Here is a 22,405-nt window from a genome sequence, read left to right on the forward strand (position 1 = left end):
TAGGCAGTAATTTGGTGTTCAGCCACTGTCACCCCCACTGTTTTATCACCGTGACGCCTGAGGGCCCCACCCGCGACATGACGGCTGGCGTGACGCCTGGCGGGCACAGACACGTCACTGCAGTGACGTCCCGCGGGCCCACAGCGCGAGTCGTGCGCTGGGGCCACCAAGGACGTGACATTCAGAGCCTATTTCCCCCTTCCCCGCCGCTGTGAGGGACGCGGGGCTGAACTCTTTTCCTCTTCCATTCCCGTTTTCATTCCCGTTCCTCTTCCCCTTCCGCCTCCGCACTCCCGGTAACCCGTCCGCCGCCAGGGCCCCGCGTGGGGCTGCCCTCCGCGCTGCCTGACCCCCGCCCCTCGGGAAGGGCCGCTCCGCGCCGCCCGCAGCTGCGGCTCTGCCGCCGTGAAGCGGCGCCGCTCCTCCCTTCGCGCCCGGGCGTGGCGGGGCGGGTGCGGCGGGCTCGGTCGGGGCGGCGCCGTGGGTCAGGCAGCGCAGTGGCGGCCCGGCGGCCGTGAGGGGAGAAGCGCTCGGGGGCCTCGGAGGGGCGGAGGAGGAGGAGGCGGCGGCGGCGCCGGGCGGGCCCATGTCGGCACCGGGCACAGGTACCGCAGGCACCGACGGGACGGGAGGGCGGTGCTGGGGCGTGTGTGAGGAAGGGGTCTCGGGGAGGGCCGGAGGAAGGCACAGGGGCCTGGGAGGGGCACGGGGAGGAGGGTTCCGGAGGTGGAGGGGCCGTGGGGCTCGGAGCAGGGAAGGTTCGGGTGGCGGTGCCTGAGGGCACGGGGAGAGGGAGGCCGGGAAAGGACAGGAAGCTGCTGTTCCCGAGCTGCTGGTTCCATCCGGAAAAGGGCCTGGGCTGCGGGAGAGCTGCGAGCGGGGATTGGGGTGGTAGCGAAGGAGTCTTTTTGTATTTAGTGCTTTGTCTATAGGCCTCTGTTTCACGGTGGAAAGCGCGTTCCTGCAAGTCTGGCAGCAAAACATTCTCCCCGAGAGGTACAGAAGCGAAAGTAAAAGTGCCCGGCTGTTCGGCAGGCCGACTAGACGATGTGTCAGTGACCTGAAGTATTGTCAGGGGAGGTTTAGGTAGGATATCAGGAACAGGTCCTTCACCCACAGGGTGCTTGGGCACTATAACAGCCTCCCCAGGGACGTGGTCACAGCACCGAGCCTGTCTGAACTCAAGAAGCGTTTGGACAATGCTCTCAGGTACATGGTGTGACTCTTGGGGTGTCCTGTGCAGTGCCAGGAGTTGGGCTTTGATGATCCTTGTGGGTCCCTTCCAAGTCAGGATATTCTGTAATTCTGTGAACCTTCCCTGCCACTGTGTGGGGGACTCCTCTCTCTGTACTCTGTTTTTTTTCTGTGTACTGTGTCTCATCTTCCAAAACCTGTGGCTAAGTTTCTTTTCTCCTCATTGACCTGGGTATTTTTCTTATCCACCTTCCCTCTGCATTAAGAGAACCTTAACTGCATTTCAGTTCTTGAAACTTACAGCCTTCTAGTGGTGTGATAACTAGTGGTGGAGGAGTTTGTTGCTCTTTGAGATTTTTCAGCCAGTCAGAGCTGGGACATCTTGCCTGCATTCTTTATCTGCCATATATCTTTTGAAATTGAGTAGCTGCAAAAGGGACTGCTTATGTGATCCATTTGATTTCTAGTGAAAAATCTCTATATGTCTAGTTTAGTAGAACTGTATTTTTTTCTCTCATATTTGTGTTTGCAAGTTGGGGATTCTGGATCATGTTACTGCAGGCTTTGAGAATAGACAGTTTTTATTGACTTGAGAGGATTGCTTTGAGGGCCAAGGCGTTGATGTCTATTCTTTTACTCTGAATTGTGAGTAGATTTGTGATGCTGAATACCTTATATTACTCTCTTCTTTCCTCAAGAGTAAATACATAGATGGTTTTTTTTAAACGTTACTTCTGTATTTCAAGACTATTTCTTAAGTTTCTGAGCTCAGAGTATCATGAACTTAGTCCCATTCTTTCAAATTCCAAGCTTGTTATGAAAGAAAAGAGTAGAAACTTAAGTACAATAAAAATTGTCTTAACTGCAAATGAGTCAAGGTATGTCAAATATTGAAAAATTAAGATAAATAATTCCCTCTGAAAAAATATTATGTGTCGTGCTGAAACTAAGAAGGAATGTTAAAGCATGTAAGGGTCTCCACAGAAATGGGTTGCCAGGAGTCCAAAGGCATAGGGATGTTTGTCTTGTCTCTGTTTTCATTGTCCTTCCTAATTTTCAGGTATGAGTGCTGGTTTGTCCTGTCTGTTGGCTTATGGAGTTCATGTCATTATTGTGCCTTTTCATCAGTGCATTCATGTAAATGTGAGGTGTTAAGTTGAAATTGTCTTAATCTTTAAGTTTCTCTTAATGTTTCCATACCATCTTCTTGTTTCCTGTGGAAAGGAGACACAGGCGAGCCAGCTGCCTGTTCCTATTTTTCCCTGCTTCCCACAACTTTTGGGAAAGTTGCTTGTGGGACAGTTCTACTCTGCCTGTCACAGAAGCTCTGTGCTGGCTGAGAGCTCAGCCCTTGTGTAGCTCCACGCAGGATCAGCCCGTCTGGAGCTCCATGCTGGATCAGCCCGGGTGTAGCTTGGAGGCAGTGGCTGCACCTCCTCCTCCTGCCCGAGGGTGTTTGGTGTCGGCACAAACGAGCTGGCAGAGCCATCGGAAAGGTTTGGGAGATAAGGAGCTGTACACGTAGCAGGTAGTGAGGAGTATTGCAACATACCTGTTCTGGCATACAGAACAAAAACCTATTGTAAAATGAGATTTTTGGGGTTTTTTTGGTCATCAGTGTTCACTGGGAAAAAGTGGATAGTACTGCCTTGTGGTCAAAACCATAATGTGCCCATTTATGCTCCATCCCTTTTCTTTGTATCCCATCTTCTCTGGTTTGCTTTTATACAAGCAAACATCAGATACGTCTTTAAAGCAGAATTCTGAGTTCCTAAATTTAGTAAGAGCTCAAGTACCATCATGATTGTGGTAAATGACCGTGTTGTTAAAAGTTACATGTGTAGCTGGGTATTTTGTTCAGAGTATTGGAATTGTGACATGCTGTTCCAGCATTTCTTTAAACATAGGCAACCTCTTCCCTCTTTGGTTAAGTACGGATTTCATAATAATGCTGTTTTAAGATCAGTGGTTTTGGAATTCAAGTAGTTCTGAGATCTTGAGCTCCGAAATCTTACAGCTGTAGACATGCATTAGGGAGCCAAATTTGCTACTGCTTGTTTAAGCAATGCTGATTTGATTTCCATAAATCAGTGTCGGAGATGTTTCTCCGTTGGTGCTGTTGCCAGTTGCTGCCAGAGGCCAAGTCCTGAATAGGTTCCCCATTGATAAGTTGTCACTGCATATCTGTGAATACTGATACTGTGAATTTCTGCAAACCATTTTTTCTTCAGAAGCCCTGGACAAGCACCTTAAATATTGTAATACAGAGTTTCATCTGGGTGGGATAAACAGTATATGAATCTCTCATTTTATTGTTTGGGAGATGGCAGAGGGATTGTGCAATGCTTATTAAAAAACATATCTTCTTTATTGTGTAGTCTTATTTATAAACATATTTCAAAATAGTTAATACCAGAAGCACTCTACATTAGATTAAAATGCAAGTGTCTCATTATCCACTCTGAGTAGATGCAGGGCGTTGGTGAATCTAGCATGTTTTCATCATCCAGAGTAAAATGTTAGAAAGGCAAAAGTAGGGGTGGCTATTGGGAATCAAACTGGTGTTACTAATAAAAAAACAGTGATGGCTCATCAGAAGGCATCACATGCAGTGGTGTCCTATCAATCTCACCTGTATATGCATTTAACTTGAAGCATGTAAATGTCTGAAAATTACTTATGGTTTTAAGAAATCAATTTAGCCTGAAGTAAATAAAGTCTAGGTGGTTCTAACTGCCTCTTGTGGTCCTGACTGGCCCGTCTGACCCTGACATGAGTCAGCAGAATGCCCTTGCATTCTGGGCTGTAGTACCAGGAGTTAACCATAAAGCTGAAGAAGGTGAGTCTTCCCCCTTTGTTCAGTGCTTGCCACATCCAGATGTGGATTCTCTGTTCCCAAGAAAGGCATTGGCAAACTGAAATAAGTCTATCGGAAGATCACCAAGAACACAGGTAGGCTGGAGGACATGATATCTGAAGAGAAACAGAACTGGGTTCTTGATCTGTAAGGAGAGAGGGGAAAATCTTATTACTGTCTTAAAACAACCTAATGGGAGAGCATAGAGAAGATGAAGCTGGGTTCTTCTCGAAGCTGTGTAGGGACAGGATGGAAAGAAACAAACACAGTATGTGCCTGGCAGTTTCCAGGTTGGTATTAGGAAAAGCTTTTTTTCAGTGTACCTGGTGGGGACCGTTGCTTTTCTGTTCTTGGAGATACTAAAGCCTTAGCCAAGCCTCTGAACTGATTGGATTTGCTTGGAGCAGGGGGCTGAACTAGATGCTCATCACAGTTTCCTCCTAATCAAAATTGTCCTGTGATTCTACCCTTTTGTGTTCTTTTGTTATGTTACCTTTTCTGTCCTTAGCCAAATGATGCCAAAGCTTAGGATGCTGGAAACACCAAAGAGGCTAAAGCTCCTACAAAATGTTGGTTCTGTAGAAGGAGAGAGGAATTCTATCCTTCGCCTTTCTGATATTATTTCTGTTTGCTCTGCTGGCAGGGAGGTTTGTGCATACAGCTTAGTCAGCACTGCTTGCTTTTCAGCTGCTTCTTATGCTGAGTGCAGAGATGCTGGGGAAATCTGGGGAGGGGTGAGGAAAGAAGGAAGTGAGTTGATGTCTTTTCACAGTGAGGATAACGGGACATTGGAGCAGGTTGGCCGGAGGGGTTGTGCTGTTGCTTTCCTTGACACTTTCCAAGACTGGAACCTGGAACAGTCTTGCCTGAACTCATTGCTGACCCTGCTTTGAGCAGGAGGTTGAATTACTTGAGGTCCCATCTAACCTGCATTCTCCTATGATCCTAAGTAGTGGTAGTGGAAGGAGATGTGTAGAAAAGTCAGTGAGATGCAAGTGCATGCTGATGTATCAAGCATGTACTTATTTTTAAGTTGGGGGTACTTTGTTTTCATCAGTCTTGAATTTTTTTTTTTTTCAGATGGACTTGTTTATGTTCAAGATCTTAGATTCTTTGGGTTGTAGAAACTTCAAGATGCTTTTATTTCACAATTCATGCTGAAGAGACATCTTTGCAGAACAACATGCTTATAAAATGATTAGTTTTTACCTGACAGGTCCGTTCCTTAGTTCAAGAAAACTTAAACCTTTATTTTGAAGAGTCACGCATTTGTGAGTTAGGTGAATATGGGTGGACTGTGAAAAATGGCTAAAATATCAACAGCAATTTAAAAGTATTTATTCTCCTGTGATTCTGCAGGTTTGCCTGGGTAACACAATGCCAGCTGAGCGCAAAAAGCCAGCAAATATGGAAGAAAAAGAATCTCAGTTAAATAATAAAGAAAAAGAATTTAGTGAAAGGCGACCAGTGAGCACCAGGGAGAAGCCAAAAGAGGATGTCAGGGTTGGCATGAAGAGAGAGACTTTAAAGGTTCCTGAAGATAAAAAGAAAAAAATGGAAGAGGATAAAAGAAAGAAGGAAGACAAGGAGCGGAAGAAAAAAGAAGAGGATAAAGTAAAGGCAGAAGAGGAACAAAAGAAGAAAGAAGAAGAAGAAAAAAAGAAACTCGAAGAAGAGGAGAAAAAGAAACAAGAGGAGGAAGAAAAAAAGAAACAAGAAGAAGAAGCTGCTCAACTGAAGTAAGTTGTCTTTCAAAGGTTTAATTGTGCCAAATGCTGGAGTTCTACTATCAGGATTGTGGTCAGAGTTACAAAAGATGAACTGTTTTGAGTTACTTTTAGTAAGTTGCATGTACTGTTATCAATTTTATGTGGCTGTCTGATTGTTCTTTATGACTTCTAAGAGGTTTTGTGTTTTCACTTGTAACCTCTGTTACTGTGGTCTCTGTTGTGGGGGTTTGATAGTATTCTGCATGTGATGACCATGGAGAGCACAGTTATGCTTGAGTAAATGTTGTGATTTAACCCCAGCCAGCTTCAGGCCACGCAGCCACTCCCTCCCCTCAACAGGATGGGGAAGAGAATCAGAAGAGTAAAAGTGAGAAAACTCAGGGGTTGACAAAAAGACGGTGCAGTGGGTAAAGCAGAAGCTGTGCAGGCAAGCAAACCAAAACAAGGAATTCATGCCCCAGTTCCCCAGCAATCCCCAGAACAGCAGGGCTCCATCAAATGTAACAGTGACTTGGGAAGACAAACACCATCACTCCTACAATCCCTCCCTTTCCTTCTTCCCCCAGATTTATATGTTTACCATGATGTCATATGATCTGGAGTATCCCTTGGGTCAGTTGGGGTCAGCTGTCCTGGCTGTGTTCCCTCCCCGCTCCTTGTGTACCCCCAGACTCCTTGTTCGTGAGGTGGGGTGAGGAGCAGAAAAGGCCTTAACCTTGTGTAAGCATAGCCCAGTAATAATGAAAACACCCTTGTGTTATCAGCATTGATTCTAGCACAAATCCAAAACACAGCCCCATATAGGATACTCTGAAGAAAATTAACTCTGTCCCAGCCCAAACCAGAACAATAAGAAAGTGCAGGTGCATTTAAGATGAAGTGTTAGTGTCAAAATATTGGGAATACAGATTCTTAACAGGTCTACAGACCATAACAGGAGCAAATCTGCAGTGAGAAATGACTGTCATTTCTGTAATCAATCACAGACAGTTGATACCTGATGGCAAACTCAGAATGTAACCTGGCAGTTTAATATGTGATATTACCAAGACCATGTTTCTTAGTATGTTATCCAAAGGTATTACAGTGTTGAAGGTGGCATCTTTAGACCAATAAAGCTAAGGATTTGGCCATCCTTAGGTCTGAAATATTTCACTTTTAAGATCGAGGCAATGTCATAGCCAAATTCTACCTGGGACAGATATATTTCACCTATTCCAAATTTTCTGTGTAATTTCAATAGCCTGGCAATAGAAGATTTTCCTTTACTGTGGAATATAGTAACCTGTTGAAAGGCTGTTGTCCTCATCTGTAAGAATTTAATCTCCATCTGTAGTAAATGGAGTTTTATGTTTATATTTTTGAAGTCTGTTTGGATTAATATGTTCTGCATAGAAATATTTGAGAAATTTTGTTTTGTAGCAAGTAGTGCTTGCCCTTTGCAGCACAAAAATTAAACAGAGTTTCTGAAGCAGATGCTTTAGCTTTCTAGGATTAGCTTGGTAAATATTTAAGAAAAGAGTAAGGGGAAACTGTGTTAGAACTGCTGAAGGTTTTCCAACTGTGACTTTTTTTCCTTTGAGCTGATACCCTGAGAGTAAGGCTCTGTAACAAAAATTACTAACTCTTATGTCTCATAGGGAGAAAGAGGAAGCACATCAGCTCCATCAGGAGGCTTGGGAGCGCCATCAGGCAAGAAAAGAGCTCCGCAGCAAAAACCAGAATGCACCGGAGAGTCGTCCCGAGGAAAACTTCTTCAGCAGACTGGACTCCAGTCTGAAGAAGAACACGGCTTTTGTTAAGAAGCTAAAAACCATTACAGAGCAACAAAGGGACTCCTTGTCCCATGACTTTAATAGCCTGAATTTAAGCAAATACATTGCAGAAGCAGTAGCTTCTATTGTGGAGGCCAAACTGAAAATATCAGACGTGAACTGCGCTGTGCACTTGTGTTCCCTCTTTCACCAGCGATATGCTGATTTTGCTCCTTCATTACTGCAGGCCTGGAAAAAACATTTTGAAGCAAGGAAAGAAGAGAAGACTCCCAACATTACCAAGTTAAGAACTGATTTGCGTTTCATTGCAGAATTGACAATAGTTGGGATTTTCACTGACAAGGAAGGTTTGTCTTTAATCTATGAGCAGCTTAAAAATATTATTAATGCTGATCGAGAATCCCACACTCATGTTTCTGTGGTTATCAGCTTTTGTCGGCACTGTGGAGATGACATTGCTGGTTTGGTACCAAGGAAAGTAAAAACTGTTGCAGAGAAGTTTAACTTGAGCTTTCCTCCTAGTGAGATAATTAGCCCAGAGAAGCAACAGCCCTTCCAGAATTTGTTGAAGGAATATTTTACGTCTTTGACCAAACACCTGAAAAGGGACCACAGGGAGCTACAAAATATTGAAAGACAAAACAGGTGACAATTGAATGTTGTTTTTTCCTTATGAATAAAAAATAGTTTATTTATGAAATGGCTAGATTTGTTGCAGTATTTATAAACAAAGTCTGTTAGCAGTGTGTAGAAGATAAGTGTGTTCTGCAATGTTTCTAAAAAAGGTCCTAAATTTGTTCTGAATACTTAAAAAGCAGACACCAAACAGACTCTTTGAATATCTTTTAAAGAAAAGGGAGGTTGACCTTTAGCTGTAATTCTCTTTACTCTCTTTGGTGCTGTTTCCTTATCAGCAGGAGAGCAATGCTGCTTTCCCAGCTGGTACTGTCCTTTTCCAGTTGGCACAATCTGATTTCTCCCTTTCCACCCACATGTATCTAACGAAGCATATGCCACAATTGCTTTGGCTTGTTTACATTTTTTAGTGTGCCAGCATGAAGGAAAAAATAGGTTAAATTAACAAGGTATCGGTTATACTCCAAGGTGGAAAAATATATATTAAATAAATGTATTAAAATGTTGGAGGGTGTAGACAATTTGATAAAAGTCCTCTTAAATATCTGTATGTAGTACTGATATTGTAGGGTATAAATATGCAGACCTTGAGATCTGAATAATTTTATTTCTGCCATGTTCACGTTGTTTGATAATTGTTGGGTTAAAGCATCCTGAATTCTCATTATTGGAGCCAGCCTAAACCCAAATGCTGGTTTTAAAACATTAATTCTTAATCCCTTCTGGAAGCATTCCAGTCACATAGAAACGAACATATTACTGTGTATAGTCACATATTTCAGCTAAAAGGCTGGACATCCATCCAGAGCCAAATGTATGCTTGGAAGGCATTAAATTTTTATGTTTCCAAAGCAAGGATCCATTGTGCTGATAGGTTTTGTGCTGCAGTCCTATCTGTGCTCAGCCAAGTTTTGAATTTCACAGGATCATAAACTGACTTGAGGTACTGTCATTTCTGCAAGTACCTCACTAGTTTAAAGTGTGTTACTGACTTGGGTGTAATTCTTTCAAAGTGAATGAATATGAACCTTAATACTTTCACAATTATGACTGGTTCTGGGCACATTGGTTCTGTCTGGTGTTTCAATGAGTGGGTGTTACAAAGCCTAATGATATGACAGAAAATAAAGTGAAAAAAGTTTCTGAGAGGTATAAAATATGGTAAGAAACCAAGAAGAAGAAAGAATGTAAGTGATCTGGGAGAGAGAAATATACTTCAGTATTTACTTGTATAACTGGATAAAAATGACTGTACAGAGCCTGAGCAGCCTGGTCTGACCTCATCACTGAGCCTGCTTTGAGTAGATCAGACAAGGGCAGATGAGGGACCTCTTGGAGCACCTCATCATCTGAGTTATCCCTGTGAACTTGGGTGCAAAGCTTTGTTTTGGGGAAGGAATGTGAAGAACTGTGGATTAAGAGAACTCTGTTATTTCTCTCTCTGAACTTCGAGGTGCTTATTTTAACTCCTTAATAAAAGTTGAGGAGTAAGTTTTGTTAAATAAGACATCAAAAAACTTTCCTACCAAATTTTGTTTGTTTACATCATCTGTAACAAATTCTTGGCGTTTGCCCGCTATGGAAGTGTAAAGCATGAGGGAGGGCAAGACAGAAATTTGCTTAGTAAGAAGTTTGAGTACTATAGAAATCTTCCTAAACTGTGGATTTTGGATTTTGGGAAGGTGATTGTGCAGTTGGTTCCTTATTTGCTTTTGAATTTTTTTTTTTTTAATGTGGGTGGCAGGTTTTTTGGGTGTTTTTGGTTGGTTGTTTTGTTTGTTTTTTTGTTTTTTTTTTTTTGTTTTAACAAAACAACCAATTATTCTATTGGTTAAAACAGTTCTCTGTGTATTAAAAATCTGATCCATTTTGCTGTAGTTTTTATTCACACTGTTATTCCAGAATCATTGAAGTGAGTAGGGAATGAACTGTTCCCTTTAGTGCATCAACTGTGTCATATGTTTAGGTTATGATATTTTGTCAGGTAAATAACTCATCAATTTATCTGTGTCAGGAGAGCGACTGTGAAATGATTCAAGCCTTACAAATTGGTTGAATTAATTGAAAATTACTATGCTAAATTAACAGTACTTTAGTGCTGTGTTACCTGTGGAATCGCTTAGGTAAAATTAAAGCAGACTCAAGTGTTGCTGGTTAAGTGGATAATTAGGAAAAGTACCTTGAGTTATGCTGTGACTTTGATATAGACATAACATAAAACCTGGTGGTCATTTGGTTACACAGCTGAGGGCACAACAGAACTTAACAGGCTGTGTCATTGGAAGGTGACAACTTGATTCCCAAATTCTAAAGTGAGTTTTCAAAAATAAGTGTTAGCTATAGAAGAAACTTCTTTTGTCTGAAGATGTGCTGAACTTGCCTCATGGTGCTTTGAAGTGACATCAAGTGAGACAAGTACTGTGTGCTGTACTTGTATTCAGAGGTGAACCGTGCTTTTTAAAGTTTGCTTCATTTGCTTTAGCTTCTTTGAATTTGTTAACACTTGTCTTCTTGGAACTGAAATTGAGAACTGAAAGTCTTGTACTATTGTTACAGCACTTTGCTTTTTTTGTTTTTTTATAATAGCACAAAGCTTCAGTGTTCATGTTTATAAAGCTGCTGGTATATTCTAAGTTTAAAATATGTATGCAGTGGACAGTGGTCTCCATGAAAAAGCAATGAATTTGCACTTAATGTGTTTCCTGAATCCACACTGAACTATTGCATTTCACAAATTGTCAGTGGTTATTTAATTTGTTAATTCTTTTTTGCTGTACTTTGCAGGAGCAGGCAATACATGTTAAATAAGTGAGAAATAGAACTTCTGCCAGCATTAGTGCTTCTTGCCCTTTAGCCAGACACCTGTGTCCACTTCTGGTTCTGGGCAGGCATAAGGGATCTTGTTGCTCACCCTGTAAATGTGTACAAAGATGACTTGTTCTGCAGCTAACCTGGAACAAGAAAACTGATATCCCTCAACTGACATTGCCTAAACTATTTCGGAATTCTTATGCCACAAAATGCTTGCATCTTTTGGCAAGACTGTGACCGTATGCCTATTGCATAATGAAAGCCTAATGGTAATGGAATCCTATAGATGATAATGTAAAGATACAACTTGTTTTGGAAATTGTGGCATTTGCACCTTTTTTTCAGACTTCTGATGCTTTCATCTCAGTGCTGGGTGCCTGGTCAGTAGTTCCAGCACTTGTAAGTAGTGATTAGGTTCCTTCAAATGCAAGTTACTTTTGACAACAGACTTCAGTTTTAAAAATCGTTATTTAAAACAAGTATGAACAGTTTTGTAAAAGAAAATAAAGAGCAGCTGAAGAAACAAATGTAACTGCTCATAATTTGGACCAATAGCCTTGAAATAACTTGGTTTATTGGAAAGTCAGTGGGCTGCTTGCAAATTTTTTGACCCTGCTGGTGATAATAGCTCATGTAATCATTTAAGCAATGTGGAAATGGATTGTTACAGGTGCAAAGCAACTTTCATCCAGCTTTCATCTAAGATGAATGTTTTATTTACTATTCAAGTCTTTTTAGTACTGTTACAGCCTAATTGTGGCAAAGAGTAAGTGGGCCTTTCTCTTTGGACATGGATGCTGGAGCTTCTGTGGCTGTACTGTCTTCAGCGGGATTGAAGTTGGAAATTCAATGTGGTTTGAAAAAATAATAGTGTCACTTAAATCTTTGCTATTGCAGTCTAAACTAGAATTCTTACAGTTCCCTCAAAGAGGGCAGGTTAGCTTTGCTCAGAGAAATTCATAGTGGTTCAGTATAGCTCAAATATATTTTAAGGAAAAAGGTGGTCTTACTGTAAGTTTGATTTTTGTAGACGCATTCTCCACTCCAAAGGAGAGCTGAGCGAAGATCGACACAAGCAATATGAGGAATTTGCAATGTCGTATCAGAAGCTGTTGGCCAATTCTCAGTCTCTGGCTGATCTTTTGGATGAGAACATGCCTGACCTCCCCCAAGAAAAACCAACACCCGAGGGTAAGCCAGATTCTAAAGCAAGACAACAGAACCCTGGACTTGGCTTGGATGTGGTGGGAAAACTAACGAAACCCTTTTACAACGTGTTCTTTCTGCTGGTTTCATTTCATTCAGCCTTTTTCCCAAAGGATATCAGCTAATGAATAATACATCTATTTTTTTAAGTTAAAGTAATTATGCCTAATATGTAACCATAACTATTGTATATTCTGTGTAGTTATGGTAACCTAAGTAATATCTCTTTAGATTTGTTTCTGGGAATAGAGTGATAAATGGGAAATTAAAAATGTTTTTAACCTGATCCTTCCCATTTAATATTATGCAGTTTTTAGTATTTAAAAACTGTTAGAGTTTTAAAAACCAATACTGTTAAAAAATACGTTTGAAGTCCATTTTGGGTCATGATGTTATGGGCAGGAACATATTGTTAAGCCAAATAAATCAGTAGGTGTAGCTGTCTGGCCTCCTGAGCAGAAGTGCAGCTTTCAATGCCTTTAAATCTAAACTTTGAGATTTGTTGAGATGTTATTGAAATTGTGAGTATCTTTTGCCTTAAATGATGTTGAACTTAAAAAGCTGTTTTTCTTGAGTGCCTCTAAATTTTAAATTGTTCTTTTTAAACTTTATTCTTAAAACTCAGTGGTGTACAGTTCATCATATTCAAAGTGATTACTTTTAATGCTAATGTTATTAAAGTCTGTTATAACTTTCCTTTCTAATACCGCATAATGTGCTGCTTAGTTTTACTTGATTTGACTTCCTCTCTGATTCTGTCTGCATTTTCAATTAAAATGAAATTTACAATTTTAAGATAATTTCTTGATATGTCTAATACTAAGACTGAATTGTTAAAAACACTTTAAAGTATGCATTGCAGTATTTAAGTGAAAACAGAGGTAGTAATAAATAGTTTAACTCTTTCCTAAAAGGACTCTTAATCTCTAAGGTGCTTCCTCATAGAAGATTGTAAGTTTGTGTAAATAATTTTCTTATGGTTTCACTGTTTTTGCAGAGCATGGACCTGGTATTGATATTTTCACACCAGGAAAGCCTGGAGAATATGACTTGGAGGGGGGTATCTGGGAAGATGAAGATGCTAGAAACTTCTATGAGAATCTCATTGACTTGAAGGCTTTTGTGCCAGCAATTTTGTTTAAAGATAATGAAAAATATTCCCAGAACAAGGATTCCAGCAAAGATGAATCAAGAGGTAGGATGCTTGATCAATATTTTCTTTAACATATCTTGTCCATCAGATAAACAAACTTGATGGAAGTAATGAGTCTCCAATGAAATAATTTGTGGTAATCAGGACAGTACGCCAGTTTGGATGAATTTTTAGGGAATAAACTAGATGGGGTAGGGATTATATCTGGTTATTAAGGAAGAGAAAAAGTAAATGCATTTTAATACTGTTAGAATTTTAAATTTCAAGTAATTGGAGGTTAACCAGTGTGAGTAAACACAAACTTTTCTGTGAGAAATGGGAAGTTTTCCCTTTTTTGCAGATGTTAAGTGTTTGGGGTTTTTTTCACTGTTACTTTCTTACTAAGTTATTAATGGTAGGTGACTTTGTCAGCATAAAATTTCACTAGCTTAAAAGACCTGGGTGGTTCCTCACTTCTGACACAGCCCTCAATTCACAACCAGGCATGTGCAGGCTTTAGGTACAATGGGATAAAAAGTCACTATCCCTGTCTCAAGGTGTAAGAGAAGACGGATGTTTGGATAATTCTGAAATTTCCCTGTAAGGATCTTTAGATACTGGAGCAGCTTGCCCAGGGAGACTGGAATCTTTGTGTTAATATTTTAAAACAACTGGAGAAATACCTGAGAAATCTGGTATGAATAGTGTTCATCCACTTTGACCAAAAGGTTGAACTGCAGATATCACCGAAGTCCATTCCAGACTAATTTTGTCTGTGATCCTAAATATGTTACTTGTTTGTGAGTCTATATTTCCATATGATGTGTGCACTGTTTAGAAGTTGTCACACTCTGCTTTGAAAATTTTTAGAATTTTAATAAGGTTATCTGCCTTGAAATTTTTTTTTTTAAAATGAAGCATTGTCTGGAAATGGGATTGGAAGGAGGCCTGAAAGAACAGTAAAATTCTGTAGGTAGTAATCTCTTGGAAAAATGTTCAGTGGTGGACCAGTGTCATGGTCCGAGAAAAATATTAATGATTCTTTTCTGAATCTTTATCAGATTCAGATACTATTTTCAAGGAAACTAATAATTTTTATGTGACCTTTTATAATAGCATGTTATTTCTTCAACACCTTCCTCCTGTTCTGCTTTTTCCTTTTTCTCCTTCATCTGTGTAAAAGATTTCCCATTAAGACACTAAAGAGATGCAGGTTTAGCAGCATTAATCTTCCTGTATTCTAATCATGACTGTGTATCTTTAACAATTTATTAGTATTTATTTGGTATTTCTACTAAACTTGTAAACAGATTCAAAAGATGCCAAAGATAATAAGGAAGCAGGTGGGAATGAGGACCTGGAATTGGAGCTGGAGAACCTGGATATTAATGATGATGCACTGGAGTTGGACTGTGGAGATGAGGCAGAAGATCTTACAAAGAAGCTTCTTGATGAGCAAGGTAAAAAGAATTGGTTTTAAGAATTCTTTTTCTTCCTGATTTGTTTTTTTGAACTTGATTGTTTTAGTTTGTAGATTGTTGAGTGCATTCAGGGGAATTTATTTATTTATTTATGAAACTAGTTGCTAGAAACTGCTAGGATTGTGATGAATGTTTTTGTAACAAGTCATACAGATACAAGTGAAAATTATTTTAAAGCTGTTTAATGTAGTGAAAGTTACTGATTCCTTCACACAGTTTTTAAAAGTAAGCAAATGTAAAGGCAGTTGCCTGAAAAGTGACTACAAAAAGGAATGTAGACTTCAGTGCATAAATTACTTTTCTCATCAAATGTGCTTAGGGTGCTAATAAAATATTTTCTAACTTTCCTTGAAATCTAAGATTCAGCTCTACCTTTTGAATTGGTAAAGACTTTTCTTATGTTATGGCTTTACGTAGCATGATTTAACAATTCTAACCTCTAATTATGTGTGAAGGGCTGCAAATGGCACCTTGCCACCTCTAAAAGTGTAGCTGTGTTCGTTTGACATGGGGAAACAGCAGCACTGTGTTTCTTAAGAATTTTTCTTAAGAAATCAAAGGTTTCTTTTCGTGGTACCAAATAGTGGGAAAAGCAAAATCTGGTGTTAAGTGCCAAATTCATAGAGGAGAGTCTGGAAAATTTCTGAAGCATGCCACAGGTTTTGCAATTAGAAGATAACAGTAGGGGTATTGATCTGGTGAGATCTTCATAGCTGATGTCAGGAAATCAGAATTTTATATTCGTGTTTATAATAATGGGGGTGAATACTTAACAACTAAACATTACAAATGCACTGTTTGGGAAATATCTTCATAAATGATTATATCGTATAGCTTAAAGATGTGTGCTGCTTGTTTATTTCTCTCTGTTAGAACAAGAGGATGAAGAAGCCAGTACTGGATCTCATTTAAAACTCATAGTAGATGCTTTTCTTCAGCAGCTTCCAAATTGTGTCAATAGAGACCTCATAGACAAGGTACAGTCATAATTTTAGTTTTTTCCATCTTAAAAGCCATAAAGCAAGATCAGATAGATAAGAAATAAGCATTTTACGCTTTGGAGTCTGGCAGTAGCTGAATTAATTTTTAATCAGTCTGTATTCCTCTCAGTGGACATGTTTTCTAACTATGTCAGTTCCAGCCAAAACTGAAGATTTTTCTTTATGGTTATTTTTAAAGCAGCTGCATGTGATAGAAATAGCTCTATAAAAGCCATGTTTAAAAACCATTTTCTGTTGCTTTAATTAAAATCCACTCTATTAAAGGGGAAGTACTGCATTAACTTTCCTCTTTATAGGCAGCAATGGATTTTTGCATGAATATGAATACGAAAGCCAACAGAAGAAAACTGGTACGAGCACTTTTCATAGTTCCTAGACAAAGGTAAGAACGGAAGGGGAGCAAGCTGGATCCACCCATTTGTTATTTAATTTAGCATCTGCATGTATTTTTTAAAACCAGTGTGTATTCCAAGTTGCTTTTGTTTATTCCTGATGTGCACTTCTGGAGTGGCTTATACTGAAGCACCAAAGAAATATTTAGGATCAATGATCCACACCACAATATTTTGCCAAAAACTATGGTTTTTAATAAGGAATTTCTTTTTTTTTCTGGTACTTGGTGTTTATAGCAGATCTCTTTTCATTACTTTTTTTTAACTGTGAAAACAACAGCAAAACCTACCTGATACCAAAAAGGGAGGATTTATTTAATTCAGGACAAGTTGCACTTTTTTTGTGTTAGAGCCTGTGGACAGTTAGAGCACAGTGTAGTTTGGAAGGAGGAACCTCTTTGAAAATCCATTATTCTCTTTGCATAATCTGCTAAATTGGGCTAGATGACAATGCTCCTGAGGAGCTCGTAAATGTGCACAGCAAAAGGAGGTCCTTTCAGACAGAACAGCATGATGGCTTGTAAATTCAGCAGTGTGATTTCATGGATGGCAGGAAAGCAAAAGTTACATTCCTGATGTATTGCACTATCAAAAAATTATTATCTCAGACCAGGCAGTACTATGAACACAGTTAAGAAACTCCTAGAAATGTGTATAGTCTCCACACTGTCATTGATTTATTGTCTTCCCAGTGGTAATTCCATTGCCCTACAGATCTGTATTAAAAGTAATAGTCTTAAAAATACTAACTTTTCTCACAGAAATCAACAGAGCAGGATAGATAGTGGGGTTGCCTTGAGGAGCTGCTACTTTTGTGACGTTTCTGGTCTCCAGTAGTTGGAAGTAGCACTGAAGTGAACGGCTCAGCTGATCTTCTCACTGTTGATCCTTAATTATAAATATGAATTATTCCTAATATTAAGAAGTATTAACATTTGATGTACAATTCTTTTTTAATTCCTTTTCCTGCTGTCTGCTCTGGGACCTGCTTGACTAACGAATACTTAAGCTACCTTGATTCTTTTAAGATCTTAAGTTCAGTTGTGTTTATCTGCCTGCATTGGTGACCCCATCTCTGGGAGACTCAGCTGGAGAATCAGGATGTTGACTGAGCTGCTTGTTCTGAACACAAGCAGTTGGAATGTAAATACCAGCTGAATTGCCCATAGATGCAGACAATTTGAAAGGGCAACCTATCCCAATATTTAAGTAAACTGTATTGCTGCAGTTGGTAAAAGAGCAGTTCTGCTGTGTGTCTTCAAATCAACATTTAAAATCCTTTCTGATGTAGAAAATTCTATATATTCTATAACACACTGCTCCAAGGCTTTGTGTACTGTGCATTAGCGATGATTTTGCTCTGCGTATCTCTGCACTGAGCCATAATGATACAGCTTTACCTTCCATTATTGTTGTTCCATGCTTGTTTTTCCTAATCCAGGAATTTTTGCAATATCTCTCCAGGATATTGTAGGAGAAGAAAGCTTGTTATGGTTATGTTTCTGAGGAGGGTTTTTTGTGAAAGCTTCAGAGGAACAATGTCCTTGAGGTTGGAGATAAAGCAGTATGTTTTCCAAAAGCATTTTGTTTCCAAGCGTATCAACTAATGCTGTCTATGTTTAGCTGCTTTCTTTGCAGCCATAATGAGGTATTTCAATAACAGAATAAGTTCTGTTTCTTCTCCTGAGATCAATTTTGGGAAATGTGCAGGCATGACAGTTTTACCAAGAAAGTGTAAAACTGGTTTTGTGTTTGAAGAGTAACACAGACACTGTGAAATCAAGGTCATTATGTAGTGTTGCCAGGGAGCTTTATTGCTAACCACTAGGGTTGGATAGATTGGGACAAATTAGGATTCTTCAAGACAGAAAACTTAATTTGACAAAAAAGGCCATTTCTTCCTCAACTCACTGTAGATCAGTGTTAGAGTGCATCTTTACCCTGCTCTGTTGAATACAGATGAATGGATCACATTTACATTTTCAGCTGTGATTTGAGCCTCCAACCCAATAGAACAGAAGGCCTTTTAAAAAGATTTTTCAATGCCAGTATGAGTGGCTTTCGCATTTGCATTGGAGGATTGATTTAAAACTAAATATTAGCCTTTTAATCCAGAACTGTAGACAGTGATTTAACCCATACTGCTCACAGCTTTAGGACTTTTGTGTGGTTCTTGCTGTCTAACTGCATTATCTTCCTGTACACACAGTTATTTAGTTTTGCAATTCTGTAACTTTTTTTTTTTTACTTCACCATGAGAAGTCTGAAATCTTTTCTTAGGCTTTAAATTCTAAACAATTCTAGACAAATGTTAAGCAGTATGTAGGGGCTGTTGTGGCTTCTGATATGTTTTGATGTTGCCATCTATGGTGATCTGTGAAGTTGCAAGTTTACAAGCAGTAAGAGATCAGTTGTTCACATAGAAGTTTTTAGTGTTATTATTGGTTCATAACTCAGGAGTTAGCTGCTTCTTAAATGTTAAATAGCTGTGCACATTTTAACTCAAAAGCTGCAAGCCTCCTGTGTATTTACTGTCAGCTTTTCATCCTGAGACTTCTCTGCAGCAAGGTCCTTTTTGTTCAGTTGAACTTGACTTATCAGTGTTTCAGTGGCCTGTTTCAGTTGAGGATAAATTGAGGGATGTGCTTGAGATCAAGGAGTTTTATGTCCTGGCAAAGAAATAAAAGACAAAAGTGCTTCCCTGGTAACATTCCAATTCCACAGCATCCTTCTCTTCCCACTGAGCAATGTGGGTGGCACTTGGTACCCGTTCAGGCCCTGTGAAGGCACTGCTTTTATCCATTATGATTATGCTTGGGAGGCAAGAGTCCTGGCTCCATTGCTCCATTCTTTAAGCTGTCTTTCTTGTAGAATCACAGAAATTAGGAAATGCGCAAAATGCCCCCTTCACTCTTCCTGGGCATAAAATTCTGGATGCATCCATTTTGGAGAGATAGCAATTAGGACTTGGAGAAAAGTTTTTGTGTGGGTTGATTTATGATTGGCTTTTTTTGGGGTTTTTTTTAATAAATTGACATCTGAAATGGTAGAAAAAATATATGCTCTTAGATCTTCTACGGATGTGCAGCTCATGTGACCCTGAGATCCAGAGCTGATTAGGCTTCAGTCCATGGTATGTAGTCTAAGTGGCAGTGATCAGAAGTGGTGCTTTTTACTGTGGTGGTGTATATTCAGGGTGCTTAACATGGACTTCAGAGTGACTGACTCATCCCTGATGCCAGATCTTGCTTCATAATGCAAAAGAGCAGGAAGAGAAAGCAATACTGTGGGGTTTGTGGGGGTTTAGTTAAGTTCTTCCTCCCTTCTCAAGAGAAATAAATGCTTCTGGGGGAAACAAAGCACTGGACGTACCAGTAGATGGTGCCACTGATACTGGAATGTCTCCACTGCTGAACATGAATTTTTGTCTCCCCTGAGAGGGAACTAACTCAATCTCTGACTGCCAATTTCAGCGTAATTAACCCAAGGCTTTTCCTTATTATATTTCATCTATTTAGAAATACCCAGTCTTAGTATGCTTCCCCATGAAGAAACCTTTTGTGTCCTGTAAGAGAATAACAACAGTGTACTCTAAGACTTTAATTTTCCCCCAGGTATGCTCAGTTTACAGAGATGAAATTATTAGCTCTCAGCAGGCAGGTACTTGTTGAGACCAGAATAAAGCTTTCTGGTATTTGTCTTAAAAGAGTTGCCATACAGAAATCCCCTCAGTTAAATACACCCTCTTAGTTCAGCCACAGCCCTCTCTTAGTTTAACTTTTGTGGGTGTGTGTGAAGTAGTGATAATTTCACTTCCCTCAAAGTTAATGGCTAAATGCTTAATAACATGGTAGTAATTTGCTGTGGGTAGTCAGCCTTGACTGTGTGTTCCAACAAGCTTGAAAAATGTAAATACTGCTTCAGTTATTGATTTACAAAAGAGATAAAAACTGTTAAATAGGTAACTGAGATACCCACAATGTTTCACCAGGAGTCTTGTGTGTTATCAGGAGGCTGCCTAGTTGTGTTTTTTGGGGGGAGTATATTCTGATGCTTCTAATCCACAATTTAAATACATAATCGTCTCTTTTTCTGTAAGTAGGTATTAAATGTCTTGGAAATGGGCTCCAGTGACATAGAAGCAGAAAGAAGAAAGGAGGCAGTTGTGGATGCTTTGTTTTGGGGTTTTCATCTTGATGCTTTATGCCAGGACAAGCTCTGTGTATCAACCGTGCTTTTGGATTTTTTTTGTCAGCATTTTTTGTCTTTTCCTTTCCTGAGCAGTAGGGAAAACCTTAATCCTTCATAAACTCAAGATACATTTTCCCTTACAGGCAATTTCTCAGTAGAAGTGTGTAAATTTAGGATGTTTCTGTCCGCTTAAAAATTTTGGCTTGTTCTAGAGTTCATCTGTTTACTGCATTAACTTAACATTCTGAAAATAAACCGAAAATACTTCCTTCAGCTTGTTAAATGATATTATGAGGCCTCAGAGTGCAGTTGGTTTCTCTGCATTTAAAACTGATATATACACAGCTGGTTTGCATAAATGTGCAAAGGAAATGGGTGTGAAGGCATGTAATTAAGGAAAGAGAAAATGAACTAAGGAAATTCTATAGCAAACTTGGAAATATTACCATTTGTGGGAGTACTAGCAGAGTTTTGGGGAAAAGGGTGGCCACGTCACATCTGCTCATCTTTATTTTATGTAATAACTACTACATTCATTTAGAAGTTTCCCACCTTAAAGATATACTCTACCTCCCTGGTTATGTCTGCTGCTTTTCAGAAAAAATATTAATACATTGCAATAACCCATGGCCTTGTCTGTAAGAACCTTTTTTTGCATGTTGAGATGGATCTGAATTTCCTTTCTGTTTGGTAATTTATTGAAGGTCAAATTCTGTAGTTGGTGGTATTTAGCATTTTACCTATGGCAGTAGTTAAAAAGGAAATTAACTATGAAGTATTCCAACAGGATATGGTTTTTTACTTTCTTGTATTATTTTTAAATTATATTGCTGTCTGAAGTGGGCCAAAAAAATTGCATGTGTGTAGTTCTGTCAGTATATTGATTCTTTTCACAATTAAAATGGTACCCATATTTGTACACATAAATACATTTTTGTCTATAAATTGTCTATTTTATCCTCTCCTTTGTAGATTGGATTTGCTACCATTTTATGCAAGACTGGTTGCCACATTGCATCCCTGTATGTCTGATGTAGCAGAGGATCTCTGTTCCATGCTGAAAGGGGATTTCAGATTCCATGTATGTTCTGGTGGTTAAGATTTTACATTCAGGTTAACCAATCTCATAAGTTATCCTTTGGGGGAAAAAAACCCTTTTTTTTGTTGTGTAGATAATACTTTGAAAATTCAGTGAATATTTTTCTGTCAGGTCAGCAGTTCTAGAAAAAATAAGTTTTTGTAATTATAAGTCTTTGAAAAAGAGAAGTTTTTGCAACTTTCCATATATGCTTGTGTATTTATATAAGTGAACTGTACAGCAGTTACAACAGAAGTTACAAAAATTAGAAACTGTGTTCCATCTGCGTTAAGAGTTTTCTATAATTTAATAACTTGCTTTTAAAATGAGACCTGACCTGTTTCAACATTTCCCACTAGAAGGCTACTATTGTAGTGATTGCTATTGTCATACAGTATTTAATTCAAATTAGATTTTACAATTTTCATCCATAGAAATTTTCCACACAGATGTATTTTTCAGTGTTGTTTCCTTTACTTTTTTTTAAGTGTTGTAATCAAACTTGTTATGGTGCACAGCAGTGATTCCTTCACCATTTTCTGAGTTCTGTGGCACAGGTTTCAATTTTTTTTCTAATATTGACATTAAAAATGTGTATAGTTTGCTCAGACTTACTTGAATCTTAACTATGTAAAGTTAACTTTCTCAGAAAAACCTCTTTCTGTTGGGGAAATACAATTTTCTATTTTGTGGATTGTGTTTGGACATAGATATATATTTGTGTTTCATTCCTAAATTTATGCTGAATGTCATTAATTTTAAAAGAAAAATTCTGCACATTACTAAATCTGACTTGAAAAGCCATCAGTGTTTAATATTTCCTTGAGGACAGTGCAAGTGGCCCTATTCCCATAGAGAGTTCTTACTGATTCTGAAAATACAGAATCTAGAGTACTTTATCGCTACTTCACTGTGGCAAAG

The 22,405-nt window shown here is 39.0% G+C and overlaps 1 protein-coding gene across 2 annotated transcripts in view; it reads left to right on the forward strand.

Moving 5' to 3' along the window:
- The first annotated feature begins 503 nt into the window (after positions 1-503).
- UPF2 (UPF2 regulator of nonsense mediated mRNA decay) overlaps positions 504-22,405 on the forward strand; it is a 53,031-nt gene continuing 31,129 nt past the window's right edge. The window contains exons 1-9 of one of the 2 annotated variants that reach the window (XM_048301122.1): positions 504-605; positions 5,411-5,790; positions 7,422-8,201; positions 12,034-12,194; positions 13,207-13,404; positions 14,652-14,801; positions 15,696-15,799; positions 16,120-16,205; positions 21,379-21,487. In XM_048301122.1, the coding sequence (XP_048157079.1) occupies positions 5,429-5,790; positions 7,422-8,201; positions 12,034-12,194; positions 13,207-13,404; positions 14,652-14,801; positions 15,696-15,799; positions 16,120-16,205; positions 21,379-21,487 (1,950 nt within the window). In that variant the 5' untranslated portion in view covers positions 504-605; positions 5,411-5,428. Of the gene's footprint in view, positions 606-836; positions 1,210-5,410; positions 5,791-7,421; positions 8,202-12,033; positions 12,195-13,206; positions 13,405-14,651; positions 14,802-15,695; positions 15,800-16,119; positions 16,206-21,378; positions 21,488-22,405 lie in introns of those variants that run through there. The other variant, XM_048301124.1, reaches the window with a different exon arrangement.

This window comes from Corvus hawaiiensis, chromosome 4 (assembly GCF_020740725.1).
Source record: "Corvus hawaiiensis isolate bCorHaw1 chromosome 4, bCorHaw1.pri.cur, whole genome shotgun sequence".
NCBI classification, from domain to species: domain Eukaryota; kingdom Metazoa; phylum Chordata; class Aves; order Passeriformes; family Corvidae; genus Corvus; species Corvus hawaiiensis.